Consider the following 15903-nt stretch of genomic DNA (forward strand, 5'->3'; position numbering starts at 1 on the left):
CTCTTCATCAGAAAGTCCACGCTGACGATACATGTTCGTAAACGTGTTTCACGCATAAGAACTGCCTGAGTGACACAACATAAGTTGTGGCGGTGGAATTTACACGTGCCAAGTTGCAACAATGATATGCAACTGCTCTCCGTTACAACTCACTGTTGTCACTGTATTGTTGGACAATTTACTTATATTCAGAAGAGAAATTAAAGTGGGGTCAAATAGACCCCTTCCGCTGTTCTAAGTATACCGAATGAAATGGCGAAGAAAATTAATTTAGTAAATACTAAAACATCTTCAGAATTAGGAGAAAAATTAGAGAAAGTCCTGTACTTTTCATTAACGAAGTAAAGAAATTGGATATGACAACGAAGGAAAAACTTCCATAGCGCGTTCCCGTTCACAGGAGCAAGTAACAGAATAAGATGGGGCTCAGGTAGTAAGCATAAAGCTTACTTGGAGCCACTGGCGTCCATCTAGAAAAGATTTTACTGAGTTTAACGAAGGCGATGTTGTTGGCCTGATGTATTCGACGATGCCCTTTGACTACACAGTCTAAAGAATCGTTCTAAGAAATACCAAATTAAGATCAACCTTAAGATGCTTAAAATAAGGCGAAACGCGTAGTTGAAAACTAAAAAAACTAAAATTGCGAACACGACTTTTTTTAACCAATACGAACGAAAAACGTGTGACAGGAGTCATTTTGACCCCTTGCCATTCTACTGTTGAGAACTAACTCCTCTAAGGCAAATAAGACTTCTCTTCTGAAACAAACAAAACTTCTCCAGCAAGCAACAAAGGTTCCTTGTCGATAGCCAACCTCTTCTAGGACAAGCAAGATTTACCTTTTATAACAGCGAGCCTCGTCTTCTAAAACACCCGACTGAACTGTCCGTGGACGATTCACGTTGCGCCGTCACAGCGTTACTTTAGCCAGCGCCTCTTTTCCTACTTTCCAACCCTCACAGACGTTCTCCAGCGCACCTTACTGAACTAGCGCGCCTGGCATAACCATAGCCTACGGAATTTTTTCCAGAATAAATTTTTACTTTTCAGCGGAGTGTGAGCGAAACTGAAACTTCTTGCCAGATTCCGGTGGGACGTTGTGAGTAGTGATTGGACAGCTCAGTCGGCAGTACATTTACGGGATCGAGTCGCAGTCTCGAATGCAGCCTTAATCCGCTAAGATGGTTCAAATCAGCTCCCATTCCGCTGCAGTGTGAAAGCTCATTCTGGACCTTATAAAGTAAAAGCCAGCCTCGCTGCGCCCACCTGCAGCTGGCGCAGGACCTCAGCGTGCGCCGCCCGCAGCTCCTCGGCCTCCCGCAGGTCGGCGCCCAGCTTCGTCAGGTCCGGCGCCGCCTCCAGCAGCTTCAGCTGCAGCCATTCTCCGCTCTGCAACACGAGAGGGCGCACGTTGTCTTCAAGCTGCAGCAACTTTTAAAAGTGGAGCCACTGTGCGAGCAAGCTGCGCGCGCCATGGAGCGCGGGACACTGGATGACGATCATGATGATGATGTTTGGTTTTGCGGGGCGCTCAACTGCGCTGTTATCAGCGGCCGTACAGATTCCAAACCTTTGCTCAGCCCACTCTTGCCACTTTCATCAGTGATGATGAAAGGGACACTGAAGGCCGGCTTTACACGTAGGTGACGAAATTCATGGCATACCTCCTAATATCGTGTTGGACCTCCTTTTGTTTGTTAGTTAGTTCGTTCGTTGCGTGTTCCAGTGATCAATCACATGGTTTGGCAGCCATTATGATTTGGAACGTGTCAAGTGCACATGGCATATATGAACCAAGATCAAAAGATCTTGGTTCATATATGCCATGTGCACTTGACACGTTTCACATCATATATATATATATATATATATATATATATATATATATATATATATATATATATGGGGTAATTAATAGAAATATTAATCTTTAAGATTAATACTTATATTATTTACCCCATTCCCTTCAATGCAACAAAATGCGTATACTATATTTATAGATTTATTTATTCCCATTCAAGAACTCATCTATGGTATAGAAGGAGTTTTCAAGGAGATATGATTTCAGTTCATTTTTTAAGCTGTTAGTGCTGTCTGTCAGACATTTTGTTTCATCTCGTAATTATTCGAAAATTTTTATAGCAGTATATTTTACCCCTTTCTGTGCCAAAGATAGGTTGAGTAATGGATAGTGTAAGTCTTTCTTTTTTCTGGTATTATTATCATGAATGTCACTGTTGTTTTTAAACTGGTCCATGTTGTTGAGAACAAATTTCATTGGTGACTAAATGTACTGTGAGGCTGTTGTAAGAATTCCCAATCTTTGCCTACAAGACGTGCGACTATGAACCCCACACATTATTCTAACCACTCTCTTTTCAGCAGTGAATACTTTTTGTCTAACTGTTGAGTTATCCCAAAATATTATTCTGTATCACACCTGAGAGTGAAAGAATGTTAGCTTACTAATTTATATATCCTCAAAATTGGCAATTCTGATTGCAAAAGTTGCTGAACCTAGTCGCTTTAGAAGATCCAAAAAATGAATTTTCCAATTAAGACTCTCGCTGATGTGTACACCCAAGAACTTAGTATGCTGTACCCTGTCTGCTGACTTCTGTTGATGTGTTATATTTATTGAATGAACTGTACTTTTTGCAGCAAAAAATTGGATGTACCGGGTTTTTTAAAAGTTTAGAGCAAGAAAACCAATTAATGACTTTTCCAAAGTCCTTATCTGTATCGTTTTCAATTGGAGTTTCTTTTACTGGATTAATAATGATGCTTGTATCATCAGCAAACTGTGTCAGTTCAGCCTTGTTTCAGATAGGAAGGGAGGTCGTTCACATATATCAAGAACAGAAGGGGACCCATGATTGAACCCTGTGGAACACCTAATGTAATTTCACCCCGCATAGATGAAATGGCAAACTTATTTAAATCACTCGGCACAGTGCAGCATCTCGGCGCCGCATTGGCTCAACACGTCTTTGGAAGTCCTCTGCAGAAATATTGAGCCATACTGCCTCTATAGCGGTCCACAATTGCGAAAGTGTTGCCTGTTCAGGATTTTGTGTACGCACTGACCAATTATATCTCATAAATGTTCGATGAGATTCACGTAGTGTGGTCTGGGTGGTCAAATCATTCGTCGGAATCGTCCAGAATATTCTTAAAACCAGTTGCGAACAATTGTGGTCCGGTGAAATGGCGTATAGTCATCCAAAAAGATCCATCGTTGTCTGGGAGCATGAAACCCAACATGGCCGCAAATGGTCTCCAAGTAGCCGACCGTAACCATTTCCAGTCCATGATCGGCTCAGTTGGACCAGAGGACCCAATCCATTCCATGTAAACACAGCCCACACCATTATGGATGGTATTGTTTCAGTGTGACACAGACGCCCCGAAGCCATGAATCCAGGTTTTCAACAAGCCACTGTGCAAGCTCGTGGGTCCATAATGGAGTTGGATGTGTTTGCATAGTATGAACTGGGTCCCCTGGCCCAACTGAACCTATCATTGACTGGAAATGGTTATGTCTGACTACTTGGAGACCGTTTGCAGCCATTCGTGGATGTCATGTTCCCAGATAACGATGGAATTTTTTTGGATGACAACACACCGTTTCACCGGACCACAATTGTACGCAATTGGGTTGAAGAACATTCAGGACGATTCCGACGAATGGTTTGACCACCCAGACCATCCTACATGAATCTCATCGAAGATTTAAGAGATATAATCGAGAGGTCAGTACTTGCACAAAATCCTGCACAAAAAACTTCTGCAATTATGGACGACTACACAGTCAGCATGGCTCAGGGGACTCCCAAGGACTTGTTGAGTCACGCCACGTCGAGCTGCTTGACTGTACCGGGCAAACCGAGACCCGATACGATATTAGGAGGCATCCGAAGACTTTTGTCACCACAGTGTGTTTCTCTTTTTCAGAAAAGCTTTTAGTGCTACTGCCAGTCTGTGTTTTACGTCCTTTCTAGTTCGGCCTTCATATTTTGCTTCTGAAATAGCAAAAACCAGTTACTACTTTCAGTGTCTCTACTAATTTCGGTGTCTCATTTCCTAATCTAATTTCGTCATCACCGCTTCATTTAATTCGCCTATTTTTCATTAATGTTGTTTTACTTTTATTGATGTCATGGACTGTGCGGCTGGTCCCGGCGGAGGTTCGAGTCCTCCCTCGGGCATGGCTGTGTGTATTTGTCCTTAGGATAATTCAGGTTAAGTACTGTGTAAGCCTAGGGACTGATGACCTTAGCATTTAAGTCCCAGCAGATTTCACACATATTTGAACTTTTTTTTTTTTACTTTTATTGATATTCGTCTTATCAGCTCATGTCTACGCAGTCCGAGTTTCTGCTGCCTCTCTAATCGCCTCGCCGTCTAAGGGACTGTGAAGCCTAATCTTCCTGAAGTTTCCTGGCAGATCAAATTTGTCTGCCGGGCCAGAACTCGAAACTGGGACCATTACCTTTCGCGGGCAAGTGATCTACTAGTTGCGCTAGCCGAACACGATTCACAGCCCGCGCTCACAGCTTCGCTTCCGCCAGTACCTCATGTGCTACCTTCCAAACGTCACCAAAGTTCTCATGCGTACTTTGCCCAATTAGCATTCCTCGAAGAAAGGATATTGGGGAGAGACGGCTAAGCCGCACATAAGGAGATTAGAGATTGTTTATAGAAGAAACGGTCGCTCTGCAGCGGATTGTGAGCCGATTTGAAAATTCCCGCCAGATTAAAACTGTGTGCCGGATCGGTTCTCAAACCTGAGACCTTCCTTACAACTTCTGTGAAATCTGGAAGGTGCAAAAGAGGTACTGGCGAACGTGAAGCTGTGACGACGTGTCATGAGCTGGTGTAGCTCAGTCGCCAGAGTAGTCGTCCACGAACGGCAGGAGGTCCCAGGTCCGCGTGCAGGTCTGGATTTTAATCTGCCGGGAACTTTCAAATCAGTGCACACTCCGCTGCAGAGTGACCGTTCATTCGTAATGTTCCTCCTTTCCAACAGACATTTGATATTTGCAGATTCATTGATTTGGAAAGACGGCCAGATACTTTCTCACCCTCCAGTTTATCTGCAGGCACGAAGTTTGTTCTAGTTATACATTATTGATTCTCACAAATTTATAAATTATAGAGTGCAGCAAACAGTCGTCCTTTTTGCATTTTATTATGCAAATCCAGATTTCGGCTAGTAGCTAGCCATTCTCAATGCGCTATTTTTTTATATTCTCAATGCATGTTAAATCCCTGTTGTTCGGGCGTCAGTCACAGTTCTTCCCTGTTGTTCAGAGGGACAGTCACAGTTCTCTGGGTACTAGTAGCATTCAAAGAACTGTGACTCACGCCCGAACAACAGGGCAAATTTTCTCTCTCAGTTTCAAAGTATACGGAATCAAAATGCTAAATTATGCAAATAAAAAGAAAACTCATTCCGCCCACCGCTCGCTGCTCTTTCTCGAAAGGTGATAAATGGATGAATACTACAAAAGGAATCACCGATATTGAAACCAATCTTTGAAACTACGCTCAAAAATCACGTTGTAATTGCTGATCATTCGAGTATTTGCGCATCAGGAATAGTCCGTGCTTAAGGGTGAAAACTGAGGCTGAAGGACTGTATGCTTCGTGTTAAATTGTCTGTTTTCAAGGGCTACAAGCAGATGAAAGCATATTAAGTACACAGGAAACAAATTAGCTATTCTGTTTTTACTGTAAACAATGAATGAGTTGTTAAGTTATAACTTTTCTCCTTATATGGTGCCGCAAGTTCGTTGTCGCTCCTGCCGTTCTTAATCGTTTAAAGCAAATGGAGCGCGCAGCAACGACGACAGCGTGAATCTGTCATACAGACCAGGTGGGGAAAATCTTGCAATGTACACGCGTACCATCCAACAGGCCGCGCCACATACTAACACGTACATTATTGTCTCAGCAATGTTGTGCCAATCCTTACGCCATGTGTTTGTTGCTCGTTTTTGACGGCATTCTTATTAAAATAACGCTAATCGCTTTTCCCGTTTTCTATAACAACGCAATATTGAAAAGTAATGGAGATTTTACGAATAAAAGTTACTCGTTTTTTAAAAAAGGCTTATTCGAAACCAAGTAATTTAGCACAGTATAATTTTATATATCCTTTACTATCAAAATGTAGATGTACAGAAAGTAAATATCCTACGATGAACTAACTATTCTAGTGTTGTCAACGTTTATATAAACTCACGAGGTTCGAAACATTATCAAAAATGGCTCTGAGCACTATGGGACTTAACATCTATGGTCATCAGTCCCCTAGAACTCAGAACAGAACTACTTAAACCTAACTAACCTAAGGACATCACACACATCCATGCCCGAGGCAGGATTCGAACCTGCGACCGTAGCAGTGGCGCGGTTCCAGACTGAAGAGCCTAGAACCGTTCGGCTACCACGGCCAGCGGTTGTTTACATCATCAGTATTTATTCATACATTCTTGACACTTTCTACAACACCACTTGTTAAGTAAACGAATTGTACAACATTTCAACACAACACAAAGAACGTGATAGTTACATTAGACAATCTCGACAACTTGAACTATTCTGGCGCAATTGGCGCCTAAAATTTCTACAAGCATCACGTACATAGCTTCCAGATCCTTCTAGAAGAGGATGTAGTTGAAATGAATTTTATTACGATTGTCTTAATTGACATTAGTTTTCAGTTATAATTTACTTAATATTTTCAAGAAAACGTTATTTATATAAAGATTTATGCACCTAATAATTAATAAAGAAGGTCGCAATTTTGACAATACAAAACTATCAGCTTCCAGTCTTTGTATAACTGCCGACTGAATTATCGATAATAAAATTACCTGAATCAAAAATGAAAACAGAAATTTTGTTTCGATGAAAAGTAAAGAATAATAATATTAGTTTCTATGAAGGTGGTTTTTGACACATTTAACTTAACAACTACGATCATAATTTTCATGATTCAACATCATTGTTGCTAAATGGAACGATATCAAAAATAGAATTATATTATCAGAAAAAAGTGTGTTGGTGATCAAATATATACAAAATTATTTTTATGTGTGAAATATGTAATTTAAGTATAAAAGTTAACTCAGATCAGGCCGAAATTTGTACGCTACCGAACATTTCAATTGAAGTACAGGTTCTGAGGAGACAAGATTCATCTGCTACTTTTGGTTAATAAATGTTTTGGTTCTTTTTTTACCGGGTTTTTAGCAATAAATGAGACACCTGTTATAACAGAGAGCGTTTAGTACCGAAAAAAGCAGTTACTCAGAACTAAGGTGCCACTACCGTTTCTTCCCCGTCCCTGGCACACCCGCCTGTGTGTTGTGGCAACACCGACCCAAAGGAAGGCCTCGGCGCTTGTTGGTGACGTCTCGTCAGCTAGGCACGGCGAACGCCAGGTCTGTTGCAGGCAGAAACGCCTGGGCGTGCTTATCACTGTAAATCTCTTATTTTTGGACAAAATGTTTGGTATTGTTTTGGATTCTGCAGTTTTATTTGTATTCGGTGACTTGCGAAACCAGTGAAATCCATAATTCATCACACTTCTTAGCAAAGCATATACTGCTGTACTTGAATGGCAGTTAACTTTTAGTTTGCTGCACAGTCAGTGTATATTCTACAGTCCTTTTATCACCGAGGGATCTGCAAACGTGTGCCACATGCATAGCGGGCTTCATAGGTAGTCTTTCTTATTAGTGAAAGAGTTGTATGTCAAAAATTCAAATGTGAATGGAGTGTTAGCACCTGGGACTATTTTTATTATACTCATAATGGTGGTGTCTCCCTGACACAGGAAAATGTGAAACTATTGGCGGTAGTTGACCAACACACATTGTTCTGAGAGATTTCTGCAATCGATTTATTGTGCAATTCATTACACTTCTTAACAAATAGTGTACTCCTGAACTTAAAATTTCCACCTGTTTTAAGGACTGACGTACAACAACAACTTCATGGTCCAGCACCAACAGAATTCGTGCTTCTTTACCTGATTTGTAAATCTGAGGAAGTTACGTTTGTTCTGGGTTGCTTTAACAAGAAACTGTGAACATATTGGTGCTCTTCTTTAGGTATCTTGGTTGAGTATGGGGTGAGGAGCACTGAATGTTAATGAAATATCTTGCGATTGTACACGTTGGGGGAGGGGATGGGGGACAGAAGAAGAGGCAAAAGAGATACTTGTTTTATCAAATAAAATTGTTTTATCCTATAAACTTTCCCCTTTCAGTTGCAAGAGGGTAATATTTATCTTTTCTAATGTGCGCGTTTAAAAAGTTTAAGCTCAGCAGTATTTTCGATATATGAAACTGTTTTGGTTCCTTTTTAGAATTCCTTTCGTTGAAAACGATTGTAATCAAATGACTGCCAACAGTTGGACATTTACGCACGTAAATTAGTTCACATTCCCAGTGAAGATGTCAAACGAAAATAAATAAATGAATGAAAGAAACGAATTCATTGTAAGGGGGTTGGGTTAAGTTTTGATAACAAAATGGATCAAGTAAATATAGTTACTCGAATGTAAAACTTTCGAAGATTGCAATGGGGCAAAGCATCTTCTCATATTGATCTACGTTTGTTTCGACAGGATTCAGTAATACAGAACTATGATCTTCATTTGTAGCTTTTCGATAGTAAGAAAATCTTTCATCTAAATAAAACTGCACAATCCAAAACAATACCAAACGTTTTGTCCAAAAATAAGAGATTTATAGTGATAAGCACGCCCAGGCGTTTCTGCCTGCAACAGACGTGGCGTTCGCCGTGTCTAGCTGACGAGACGTCACCAACAAGCGCCGAGGCCTTCCTCTGAGTCGGTGTTGGCAGTGGCGGTGTTCCGCTCCAGTGGCGCCGCTGCTGCAGCCGGCTGGTCCAGTTCTCCAGCGCCGCCGCCGCCGCCGCCGCCTCAACAGGCGGCGCGTGCGCTACGCCCTGCCGCTACCCGCCTTCCAGTCCGGCCGCCTCGCCACCACGCCGCATTTTCCAGGAATCCCGCCGCTTTTTCCTTATCTTGCAAGCTGCGCAAGCCAGCGTACTTTATACTCTGCCCACCACACACTCAGTTTCCTGTCTCGTTAATCTTGTTTTGTCGAACGATGTCACGTCCGACGTTTTTCATCAATGCAGCACGGGGCGCCTCTATTCATTAGACCTCGTGACTAGCATATCGTATACAGCGTACGTTTCGATATAATTATGTTGAATTCTCCGCGCTCGCTCTTTTTGCTAATCTGAGGTCGAGTGCAAGCAGTTTATATGAACTAAGTCCGGGACAGTTGGACCAGTAGGTGAGAGGGACCAGTGGCGTGTTTCACAAATGCGCCGACACTTGTGGTGTAGATGTGTTGCTCTTACCTTAGTTTCACTTCTCAAGAAAAATCACATTCTCTTTTCTTGTAAGCCCAAAAGTTATGAAACTAACTTGAAATGGCCACCGATTTCGCTGCCTACAGACAAAAGTCGACATGGTCCATCTCTCGCAGACAATCGGGAGAGATGGACCACTGTTATTTGGAAGAGATGGGGCACTTGTTTTAATGTGAGAGAGATGGAGCACTATTAAATTTAGGTCCAAGGCATGTGCAATGATCCCACGGAAGACTACCGTAGTCGGAGACTACGATTATTTGTCACAAGATATGCCTGTGTCAACAAATCGGAGAGCAGAATCTCACACACAGACCAATCAACCAATTGAGAAGCTCGTCCAGAGACCCAATAATCTCAAGCACAGCAGAGGAGCAGAGCTGTGGCCACAACTCAGATTCCTCAACTTCACATTCCACTCCTACTAAACCTAAAACTTCCAAAATTATCATTTCAAACCTGACTACTCCTACACACGCAAACCGTTTGGAAGATATGTCACATGCTCCTTCTATTCATAAAACTATGCATTTTAAGAGGAAGACTGCAACTGTATCCAAGTGCCTAAACTCTGCTGAAGTACTGAAACTCTAAATTAAAGAGGGGTAACAAAAGAAACCAAAAAGAAAAAGGCTCATAAAGACCAAAAATCGTTCAAATGGCCCTCTTCCCGGAGAATTGTGAAGGTGCTTCGATGAACCCTCTGCCAGGCACTTAAATGTCATTTGTAGAGTATCCATTTAGATGTAGATGCTATACAGACATACTCCGCCTAGTTATAAAAGGATATTTTAGGTATGTGCAAGCTGTAGTGGAAAAAGACACAGATCTAAGTACATAATTCCTGTAACCACCCTTTTGAGATTCTAGTTGTCTTTACTCCTCGCTTAGAAGGATTTTCCATGTACAATCGAAGGTCCCTTTGCTTTTACCAATGTTGCAATTATGACTGTGGTAATAAAAAATTGGGAGAAGATGATGGTTTTAATGCTTCAGATGTTCTACATAGTTTCTCCCCACCTGAGCACAACGCGCTGAACTTTCATATAACCACGTGAAACTGTGGGGATAGTGTTCAGCTCGCGCATCGACATTCGTATCTTCTTCGGTCTTGCCGGACGATGAGAGCGTTAGCTGCGACAATTTTTTATTTTTTTCGGAAAAGAATTCTGCGCGTCTTTCATATCAATCAAGTCTCTTCAGGCATCGAGCACAGGGTCTCGGTTTCGATTCCCGGCGGGGTCACGGATTTTCACCTACCTCGAGATGACTGGGTGTTTGTGTTGACCACATCATTTCATCATCATCATGAAAGTGGCGAAATTGGACTGACCAATGGTTGGGAATTTGTACGGGCGCTGATAACCGCGCAGTTGAGCGCCCCACAAACCAATCATCATCATCATCATCATTATCATCTTCAGGCATCCATCCGTCGTTGCTTTTTTCGTAAGTCAAGATATGAGGGAGAAACCTTCCACACACTTCCTTCTTCTTCAAAACGTTCTAAAGAATTTTTGCAACATTACAATTTCTGACACAACGACCTTGGCACACTACGACCGCAAGCGCAGTACTTAACACTGCCTAGCAGAATGCATGTCTGTTGTTTACAGTATTTGTTATTTCAAGCTGCCATCGTAATTACTGCGTTGATGTCGCTTATAAGCCAGTAATACAACCCTTCTCGAAACTTTTGAACGGCGGTGTAGTCTTGTGAAATAGGATTAATGGTTGCGGAACACCCTGTTCTTGAATGTAAGTAGCAAATAACACACATGTTGCCTTCTTTGTTTTTCGTCCCTGTTGTCATAAACCGCTAGAAACATTAAACACATGTTCGTTCCGCTGCCACTTCTGTGTCGCACCTCATCAGCAGGGCCCTGTCCTGTAGCTATAAAGTCAAGAACTCGCTTTTCTGCTTTAACTTTATTTTTAATCTCACCACAACAAAGGGAAGTGCGGTGCAGAACTGAGAGGATAATGCCATCAACACAATGGCAGTGGCAGCGCTGGCCGGTGTAAAGCTACGCCCGCTTGTATTCCCGCCGCGCGCTGGGAATACAGCCCGTTAACGTGCGTACACGCCGTGTATACGCACCTCCGTGCGTGCGACACGCATGCCTGAGCGGCTGCTTTGCATACGTGACGGCTGGGTTCCGCGGGTCACGGAGAAAGCGACTCACGGGACGCACGGCTGCTGGATGGCGTACAGCCAGGGCGCAATCACACATTCTTTTGTACGATCGTAATCCCAGAAGTAAGGTCTGCTATTTTTTCATATGCACATAGAACTTTTTATTTCTACAATCGTTTACATCAGTTTACAGCTTGAACATTTTGCTATTTTTCGACATAGTCACGACTTCTGTCGATGCATTTTTGTACACACTGTGGCAGTTTTTGTATGCCCATGTCATACCATCTAGCCGCCATGCTGTTCAGAAAGTTGTGAACCTCTTCTTTGACCTCGTCATCGGAGACCAAATGTTCTTTTAACCAGTCCAGAAAGTTGTCCTGTTCGGCTGCAAGGCGGTGAAGAAATGCGCGGGAAGCATCAGCTCGTTGCCGCATGTGGTCCTAAGTCAGCATGCGTGGCGCCCATGTTGCGCACACCTTCCGGTAGTTCGATGTTTCCGTTAAAATTCTGTGAGCGGTGCTTCGGGAAGCCTCAGGAACCAACGTGCAGAGATCATCCAGGGTGATCGCCGATCTTCACACATGCTTTGCTCAACCTTCAACACTGTCTCCTTAGAAATTGACGGTCTCCCGCTCCTTTGCTCGTCTTGAATTACGGTCCGATCAGCTGCAAACTCTCTACACCACTTACGCTCATTTTTGACATCCATGCACGACTCACCATACAGTTCCGTCAACTGGCGATGGATTTCAATCGGCGCAGTGCCTTTGCGTTCAAAAACCGAATAACTGCGCTCAATTCAAACTTGGCGGTAACATCCAACGGAAGCTCCATTCTCAACGGCTGCCAAGCCATGATTGAGCGCGGTGTGCGCATGTTTACACACAGCGCGTGAAGCACTCTTCATAACAGTGTGACCAACTGCCAGACAGAGATCTGTACTTATAACAAAATAGGACAGCTTACTTTTGGGATTACCCTCGTATGATGTACTACTGCGGCAGAGGCAGTGTACGGGCAATTCGCACATTCCATAGCGCGGTGCGCTGATGACGGTTGCTCTGGGCCCCAGACATACTGAGTATTGAAACCTCCGGGTAGATTAAAACTCTGTGCCGGACCGGGACACGAGGTAGGCAGGAGAATTTCTCTAAGTCTGTCAAGGAAGAGAGGAGATTCTGGCGGAAGTAAAGCTTTAGTGTGGGTCGTGAGTAATTCTTGCATCTCTTCGCAATAAAACGATTACTATGGCGAGAGAAAACCACTCTCATCACGAGAACTACATAAATACGATATACGTCGACGAAGTTTTGCTACCAGACTGGAAATTTTTCCCTAGTGCTAAACACAATACCACTGCCTGACCTGCCGAACACTTTGACACTTTTTTCTCGACGAACTCAAGGGTACTGGTATTCAGGAATTCACTGACTGTTCGTCATTGCAACATTGGAGTCTTATATCTCATCTCAGAGCCAGGTATGGAGCGACATTGCACAACTGTCTGCATGTGATTCTCGATGCGAGTTAAGAACGGGAAAAAAGAGCACACAGCTCGAGGTCTAGTGGCTAGCGTCGCTGCCTGTGGTTCACGGGGTCCCGGGTTCGATTCCCGGCCGGGCAGTGACTAGACTGGACTGCGTAAGAAATTGAACTCTGTAAAAATTGGGACTTTGTACGGTAGCTGATGACTGCGCAGTTGAGCGCCACACAAACCAAATATCATAACCATCATGCAGAGCACGCATTCAAATCGGTAACACAATCACTAGAAGCCTGTAACAGGAACTGTGAAACACCTTGCATTCTACTGCTGCCACATCCAGTTCATCTCCATACGGAAAAGCGTGTTAGCGATGCCGTAGCTACAGTCTCGACATCGCGAACAGAACTAAGTCAATTAACAGGTATTCGTGCGATTCGAATTGCATCTAACAAAACTATGACAACGTACACTAATGTACAATTCGCACTATAGTTCTTCTTTTGTATTGGACACCGACGAAACACATATGTGAACTTCGTAATAAATATCTGAATATGAAGATCCGGCAGACTGGCGACAAACCGGTAACAAGACAGTAAACCAAAAGCGAGTTATAGAAAGTCGTTGGTCGCTGTTCATCTCAAAGCATATTAATTGAACATTACTCACTAAACGATACGTATTGAAAGTATCTTTTTCTGCGTAAATTACTGTAAGCCCCAAAATTAAAATAATGTATGTAAACCTACGTAAGAAACGCTGTATTTTTGTAACAATTTCGTGTATTGTCTTTAAATTGTTTTATAATGTAAGACTATAATTAATTATTAAATGTGAGAGAGAATACAGATGTTAAAATTAGCAATTATATTTTTAATTGGCAAATAATTAATCAGATGCAACGCAAGCTGCGTCAACAAGTAAATTGTGTGCGATAAGCCGAATCGCAAAGGAGCGCAGCGAAATCTCTCGAACATTTTCCCCACTGAAGAGGCTTCCAGAACAGGAAGAGAGTGAGGAAAAATGACAGTAGAGTTGCCTTCATTTGTCTGCTTGTATACAGGGTCAGTCACTAACTATTGCCACCTAGAATAACTGCGAAGATGGTGATAGTAGCTGAAAATTTTGTGGGACAAATGTTGCATGGGACAACGGAGGCCACAATATGACGTTGGTTTTTTGTCGCCATGTGCGGTGGCGTCAGAGATATGAAGGTCAACTTTTTTTTCTATTTTTAATGGGATGCTGTAGTTTGGTACTTATTTTGTGATAGCGGCCATCGAGACGAATCCAGTGATGTGTAACAGTAAGATCACAAAGGCGGCATGAACGTCCGTTTACAGAATGTGTTTGAAGTGATGACCATTGGAATCAATGCAGTGCTGCAATCTTCTTATCATGGATTGAGTGGTATTCCTTATCACTTCGGCACTTACCGAAGCACATGCTCTGACGATTCTCTTCCGTGTATCGTGCAAACAGTAAATATTCGCTGAACACGGCGTGTCTGGAGTGGCCGTGCGGTTCTAGGCGCTACAGTCTGGAACCGAGCGACCACTACGGTCGCAGGTCGAATCCTGCCTCGGGCATGGATGTGTGTGATGTCCTTAGGTTAGGTTAGTTAGGTTTAAGTAGTTCTAAGTTCTAGGCGACTGATGGCCTCATACGTTAAGTCGCATGTTGCTCAGATATGATACATCATTCGACGGTTTCGCAAAACAACACTAATAGGAACGGTAAGGCTGGCAACGTCGAATCAAGCGAATGTGAATCATGTATTCCTTCGAAGAACAACTCAATATGCTTCTCATTTACGGGGAATGTCAACGAAATTCATTGAGAGCTAGAGATTTATATGCTGAAAGATATCCTCAACGTACTCCACTACACGTCGTACTTTTAAATATGTGTATGATAAATTGAGAACAACTGGATCTTTAACGCATCGGAAACATATCCGGCAAAGGAAAGCTAGTAACGAGGAAACGGAAATTGGTACTCTTGCCACAGTGGTTCGAGATCCTTGTATTAGTTCGCGTCAGATCGCAGGGGAACCTGGCATAAGCCAGAGTAGTGTTGTTCGTGTTCCGCATCAACATAAATATCATCCTTACCATATCAGTCTCCACCAAGAATTAACTGGTACGGACTGTATGCGTCACACTGAATTCTGCCGATGGGCTCAACTTCAGATTCAGAGGGATGACACATTTATTAATTTGATTTTATTTACTGACGAGGCTACATTCACGAACCATTGAAATGTTAATTTGCATAACATGCATTATTGGGGAACTGAAAATCGATGTTGGCTGCAGCAAGTTGCACACCAAAATCCGTGGTCGTTGAATGTATCGTGTGGGATTATAGAGGACCGAATTATAGGCCCCTATTTCATCGAAGGAAATCTTAATGGCAGGAGGTACACCACATTCCTGCAAGAAACATTAGGTCTGTTATTGGAAGAAATAGCTTTAGGAACAAGGAACAGAATGTGGAATCAGCACGATGGGTGTCAGGCACATATTTCGCTGATGCCAAGAAATGAGTTGCAGAGACAATTCCGAAATCGTTGGACGCGGAGGAGATGTGTCGTGGCCAGCTCGTTCACCAGACTTGACGCCTGTGGGTTTTTTTCTTGTGGGTATTCGTGAATGACATTGCTTATAAAGATGTTCCAACTACACCCGAAGATATGCGAGAGACAATTGTCAGAGAATGTGCTACGATAAGTGCCGATGTGATAAGGAATAGCACTCAATCCATAAGAAGAAGATTGCAGCACTGCATCGATACCAATGGTAATCATTTCGAACACTTTCTGTAAATGGACGTTTACGCCACCTTTGTGACC

General features: G+C 42.8%; 1 protein-coding gene across 1 annotated transcript in view; it reads right to left on the reverse strand.

The window, feature by feature from the left end:
* LOC126267900 (uncharacterized) overlaps positions 1-15903 on the reverse strand; it is a 1063720-nt gene that overhangs the window by 356880 nt on the left and 690937 nt on the right. Inside the window, exon 17 of the mRNA XM_049973211.1 lies at positions 1270-1392. Coding sequence (XP_049829168.1) covers positions 1270-1392 — 123 coding nt within the window. The remainder of the gene's footprint in view (positions 1-1269; positions 1393-15903) is intronic.

Source organism: Schistocerca gregaria, chromosome 4 (assembly GCF_023897955.1).
Source record: "Schistocerca gregaria isolate iqSchGreg1 chromosome 4, iqSchGreg1.2, whole genome shotgun sequence".
In the NCBI taxonomy this organism is placed as follows: domain Eukaryota; kingdom Metazoa; phylum Arthropoda; class Insecta; order Orthoptera; family Acrididae; genus Schistocerca; species Schistocerca gregaria.